At 41.2% G+C, this 6,333-nt stretch overlaps 1 protein-coding gene across 1 annotated transcript; it reads left to right on the top strand.

Annotated features, from left to right (window-relative positions):
* Window positions 1–1,768: 1,768 nt before the first annotated feature.
* LOC125544004 lies at window positions 1,769–5,656 on the top strand. Its single transcript, XM_048707528.1, has 5 exons — window positions 1,769–2,090; window positions 2,165–2,285; window positions 2,398–2,573; window positions 4,399–4,484; window positions 4,908–5,656. The coding sequence occupies exons 1-5, from the start codon at window positions 1,968–1,970 to the stop codon at window positions 4,939–4,941; spliced, it is 540 nt and encodes a 179-aa protein (XP_048563485.1). The 5' UTR covers window positions 1,769–1,967; the 3' UTR covers window positions 4,942–5,656.
* The last annotated feature ends 677 nt before the right edge of the window (window positions 5,657–6,333 follow it).

The following is a 6,333-nucleotide window of genomic DNA, read 5'->3' as shown; positions in this document are numbered from 1 at the left end:
TGCAATAGTTGCACCAAAGGTTGAGGTAGCCCTTGCTGTTGTTTTATTTGATTTTCCCGAGGCATTACGTACATAATTGTAGCCCGGCCTAAGCTTCCTAGAAATACATATGTCTTTCTAGGAGTTTGAATATGTTTTATCTCTTCTTAGTTTGGATATGCTCTAACTCTTCACAACGAGGAGTATATATTGATCTTAGAAATTTGTCAGTGATGTAATGTCTTGTGTACAAGCTGATCCGTATTTTTGGTGACATCAGGTTTTTAGTAGATGAAGGACAAAAGTCTGCGCACAAAAGACCATTCTTGATGGATTCAAGAGAATCAAGAGTGAAGCATGAAGATACGATAAATATGTCGATTACAAATATGCCTACCGAGACATGGGTTGTTTCATATATCTTTGGTTGATTTGGATCTGCTCACAAAGAAAAAGGATGACCATATATATATATATATATATATATATATATATATATATATATATATATATATATATATATACTTCCATGTTACAAAGGTGCTTTTCAGTAGGTACTGCATAATCATGTTAAAGTTTCACAACATTCACATTCTCAGTGTTGTTCTCATATCATGTATCTCCAATGTTTCATCATAATTTAAATAATTGATCTGATGTTGCTCATCTTTTAGTATCATGTCTTCTTTTTCGAGATTTACATCTCCCATTCTACAGGATGTGCTATGCTTTAGCATGTTGATCTCTTTTTAATTTTTATGTAGCTATATACTTTTGTCCCAGCTTAAAGACCTAGGCGATTCAAAAGTTGTAGGACATGATACATATTGCCAGCGTTAGTAGCGAACTGTGAGGGTTAGCCCCCTGTCGAGTATTGCATATTTAGTAGTACGTGCAAGTCTGCTAGGGGCCTCGATTTATGCTTTTCTATGAGGATTAGCCCCATGCTGAGTATTCCATACTATGAGGGAAAGACTAGCAAAAAGGCCAAAAATGTCTATTTTTCTCCCGTTGCAACGCACAGGCCTTTTTTGCTAATAATAAAGCACACATTGACTTTGTCGGGTTCACCGTCACAATACGCTTTCTTCTCATATCATAATACGCTTTTACAATTTATATGAAAAAAATCGTAATATAAACGAGGTGGTACTAAATTTGGGTACGCACTAAAAATTTTCGTCAAAATTCTTTGTTAGAACATTCTTTCGCTCACGGGCTTGGTCTACGCTCTTCCGTTAACGCTTGGGCCGTTACTTTCTATTGGGCCTGGGTAAAAAGGAAAATAGACGAGCAAGCAATCCTGAATTTATTTCAGGATTTCCGGCGATGCGCTTTCAGTGGGAGGAGACGTTTCTGTTGACGACGAGGCGCCTACGGTGATTTCGTAAATCTCGAGATGATGTGCCGGCTTAGTCTTTCGGAAGTGCTCATAGGGGTAGGGTGTGCGTGTGTGCATTCAAGGGGTGAGTGTATGCGTGTGTTTATGAGCGCTTGTGTCTGTACTGATGCTAAAAAAAACCTTCGACGCACGGGCGAGCAGTTGACTAAAAAAAGAAACACACGAGCACGGCTTCTCTACTTTGGATCCGGCTTGCTTGCTCCCTCTTCATGCTCTCATCCGTGCTCCCACTTCATCCTACGGCTGTTTTTTCCCTTTTTCTTTTCTAATTTAATCATTTTCCGCTTGATTTTAAGAGGGTGAAGTCGGACCTTATTTTATTCTAATCAATGTATGTGGGAGTACGAATTCTGGTCCTCTACTTTAGTTAGTCCGAAAAATAAAAAATACATTACTTTCCAGCCTCGGCGCACAAGATAAGGAGGTGAGCGCTCTGCGCGGCAGAGTCGCTCCCGTGTCGTTAGGGGGCGGCGGCAGGAGGCCTCACGGCGGCGGTGAGCCGCGGAGGAGAAGAAGGAGCGCCTGGGAGGGGGACGCTCCCGTGCTCCCATTCTCCCCCGTCTCGCTCTGCCAAGGAAGGAAGGGCATGGCCCTGCGAGCAGCCGCGACGAGGCTCGCGTCCTCTAGCCACCGCCGCCGCCACGGCCACCTCCTGCCGGCAGCCACCACTGCCAGCCACGCGACCTTCACTCCCACGCCACCAGCTTCGGTACAACTTTCTTCCTCGTCGCCCCCTCTCTCGTGGCGTGCTTGCCGCTCACCGTCCGTCTCATTCCTCGTTAGGATTCAGGAAGGTGCACCAGGACGAGAAGAGCAAGCTGGTCAGAAACGTGCTCCCCAGGCGCGCGTGCGGATGCAGGGGCTCGAGCACGAGCACACGTCGTTGTGACCTGCCCGCCTCGCCGTATCCTTCTCAATGTCCGAGTTGCTGCTCCCGTGTCATGATTGGAGACCGTGTCCTTCTCCAACTACAATCAATGGATTTCTTGACCCGGATTTGATTTGTCTGGTATAAGAAGGAAGGGTCCTCGGACGGAATCTCCATCAGGTTGCGTCCTTGGACCAGAAGCTCCCTCAAATCTCGTCGAAATTGCAATTTTCGTCGAAACATCCAATGTCGCCGCCGAGCTCGCCGGAGGAACAAGAACGTCCGTCCAACCGTCGAATGTCGTTGTCGGCGGCTACACCAGAGGTATATATCCCCTTGATATTCATTGGATGCAATTCCCTATTATAGATGTTGTTTCTGTTCCCTGCCTCTGACTATGCTAGCCTAATCAAGAGCCTTTTATATAGCCTTGCAGATAAAAAAATTTAATTGTACTATGAGCATCTGACAACTATGATCAATTTCCCAGTTATACTTCCTGAAATAGAAGTGGCCAACCAAATGAAAGGATGTATGGTTTCCTTTATGTGAGATTATACAGATTATCTTACTTGATCCGCAATGTTTCTTTGGAATTTTTTTATGGAAGACACATGACACATAGTTTGCTGGATAGGTGTAAGATAAATATTTTAGTTATAGGAGGATATTTTTAAATGAGTAATAATAGTATTACTGCCATCTGCTTGGTCTGCTGTGCTTTTGTTAGAGATTTCATATTTCAACACAAAAGCAACAATACAAGTTGGCATCAGAATCGCACAAACATCAAGCTCAAAGGAAATGTTGTTAGTACAATCAGTGAGGACTAACAGAGCTAGCTTGAGATCTAGCTACAGGAGGAACCACACATATTGAAGTCTTAGGTCAGAAACAACATACTAGAGTACACACAGCCCCCAAGGAGCAGGCTGGTCCGTATGGATATCTGTGGCAGCACACCTAAACATAGATGATAGGTTTGGAGCATCAAACACATGTTGCAAACCTTAAGCTGGAAGTACTTAACAAAGTTGTGTTGATTCTATTTTTTGCGGTTTACCTAGCTAGAGCGCTGTTTAATTGATAAACCAATCCGTGAGAGAACGCTTCATATCTAAATCTTAGTGGGTTAACCACTGCTCAACTTAGTGAGTACTTCAGATTTAGCTTCTAATTAATAATGGAGTTGCAGTCACATCAACCCAGTTAAAGTAGAACTGCATAAATACTCCCATTTCATTTGGTCGAGTAGAATGATCATATATTTGTTAACACCGCAAGTCACTACGATTGGTATTTGGTTTTAAGTGTTTCACTTGGCCAAGTGGTTTTGTTTATTTATGTAACATGCTATTCTATGGGTCTACAATAGCTCGTCTATATAGGACCATCATGTTGTCAGTTGGGAGTGGTCAAGGATTCAGTTTCTTGGATGATCTATTATGTTCTTGCTTATCATGTACTCAGTGATCTAAAAGGTCTTATATTATTTTACACAGGGAGTATGTTTCTAGATAGCCGTCAATTTCAATGTTTCGTTTATTTACTCTTTGAATGTGAAGAAGATAAACTTGCAAAGTAGCTTTTTTACGTGAATAATGTGACAAATATTTACATCTTGTAACTGCAAATATTATTATTTGTTTAGTCCATCACTGAGCAAATGTTTGGGACTTGCGAGTTGGAAATTATTTGGCTACACATGATCTAGGCAAAGAAAGATTCACACATACTACAACCAACGGAGCTCCTTCACTCTTTGTGCAACTAGAGTGGTATCAATAATACCACAGAAGTAGACATTGTTTGAATTATTCTTTAGTATTCATATCATGTTAATAGCTCTTTGCTCTGTTCTTAACTGGAAATCCTTGCTCCTTGCCCCCCTGTCAATTGTAAAAAAGGTAATTTATCAGAATCTTACGGTCTTTTAGTTTGTTCTGAGCCTCAGAGGTTCCTCAGTTTCACCTCTGAACGTGATATTAGTACGCTCAGTTTCAGTTTTACAGTTTGATTTGCTTGCTTGTGTATATATACTGAGAGAGAGGGAGAGATAATTCTGTTCTAGCAGTCGTATTTCTATGACAAATTTACTCCCCTCCACTCCATTTTCGATTGCTTGAAACCAATTGCAAATTGGGAGCAGCAGAGCAAATGTGAAGAAGTTCAGAGCAGGTGCATGTTTTTGAGATTCAGAGGACGTGTAAACTGGGAGGTGGCTTGCCATACTTTGTAAGTATGATTAAATGGATTAGGAACTTGTTCCTGTGTTTGCAACACAATGCAATTATGACAAACTATATGTAATTAAACTAATTGCATATATTTTGGACTCTAATTACATGGCTAGGCAATGTATATTCTGCAAAATTCATAGATTCATGCTTAAATGAAGTGCAATATATTCCATACAATCCAAATTCTTTCACTTACCTTATTTGTCTCCTAGCACTTTTTTTATGTGATGTGTGATTTCCTCCTTTTCAAAGTTATTAATGAACCAGCCTGACCTAAAATTGATTAGACTTACGATTACTTGGTAATGATTTTAGTTTTCTAGAACTTTTTATGCCTGAAAGATAGCAAAATGCATATATGCTAGGATCAGGAATTCTTTAAGTTACCTTAATATATTTCTTTCTGGTTTGATTTTAGTGCAGTTAATTTGCCCCATAGGTGTCTTCCGTAAGATGCTATAAGGATCACATAACTTCCTTTACCGAATACAGCGCCGACGGTGGCAAGACACTTTCTATCTGCAGTTCTCCAACTTTGAGGATGGTGGCCACCTGTTTCTTAATTGTAAACTGATCAAGCAACGATGGCGAGCACGGCTGCTTGAGGATATCAGACTTAGACTGCTCCAGTGTACATCTGCCAAAGAAATTATGTCTATAATCCTTGACCTGCCAGAGGAGAGGAAGCTGCTATCCATCGCTTTGCTCTGGTGTTGGTGGACAGAACGGAACAGGGGCAATCATGGGGAGCGACGGCTGGAAGTTGAAGCTTTTCGATACACTGTCTGTCACCACGCTGATGAATGGAAAGAGTTTTTGAGCGCTAAGCCTACTGAACCGATCGTGCGGCAGCATAAGTGGGAGAAGCCTCCAAGCAATACGGTGAAAATAAACGCCGATGTTGCGTTTGCAGGACAAAAGGGGAGTTGGAGGCTGGGGCCTAATTTGCAGAGGTGACGCTCAAGACATTCGTTTTTCAGTGGCTGGAGCCCAGCATGATCTGCACAATGCCCTACAAGCTGAAGCTGTTGCTCTTTCCAAGGCAGTGACTCTGGCGGATAGGTTAGGAGTTGGGCGCGTCATTTTTGAAACTGACTGTATGGTCCTTAAGCAAGCAATGAACTCAAACGACTACGAGTTGGCGCAACTGGGTGTTTTGTTTAGTGATATCAGGTTCAGACTTAGGACCCTTTTCATTGAAGCTCATGTGGTGTATGTCCCGAGACAGTATAATGGACTAGCACATGTGCTGGCGTCCTTAGGTGCAAGTTTAGCTGATGGTGGGTACCGTGAGTGGTTCACCAATTACCCCAATGACGTAATTAGTGATGTGACGGGCGACCAAGCCTTGTCGTAATGGAATACAAGTGTTCCATTTCAAAAAAAAGTCATCTTAAGTCAACATGATATATAAAATCTTCTTTACTTAACTAGCTGAAACTCACGGACTATGTATTGTCTGCTACAGTATATCAAGTAGGCAGCCATGTAATCACAAACGTTGCAGACTTCTCTGTTCAAATATGTATTTTTGACCTATTTCTGTTACTATTAAAATTTTAGTTATATTTCTCAGAACAAAAGTAACTAATAAATTTTGTATGAAACATATATATCTTATTAAATTTGAATTCACGGTAATTTAGTTACTCTCTCCGATCTATATCACTTGTCGCTGGTTTAGTATAACTTTACATGAATTATTAAACTCTGGAATAATATGTAACAATTGATAGAGATCTCAAAAAACATCCTTTCTATTTTATTTTATTTTTGCAAAGAGGCCTAAGGCCAAAGATTAAGTAACATGTGTCCTTACAAACATGGGAGAAGGGGCTGCGAAG

This window comes from Triticum urartu, chromosome 3 (genome assembly GCF_003073215.2).
Source record: "Triticum urartu cultivar G1812 chromosome 3, Tu2.1, whole genome shotgun sequence".
Lineage (NCBI taxonomy): Eukaryota > Viridiplantae > Streptophyta > Magnoliopsida > Poales > Poaceae > Triticum > Triticum urartu.
Note: the sequence above shows the minus strand (reverse complement) of the source record. Positions and strands in the feature narration are given on the sequence as shown.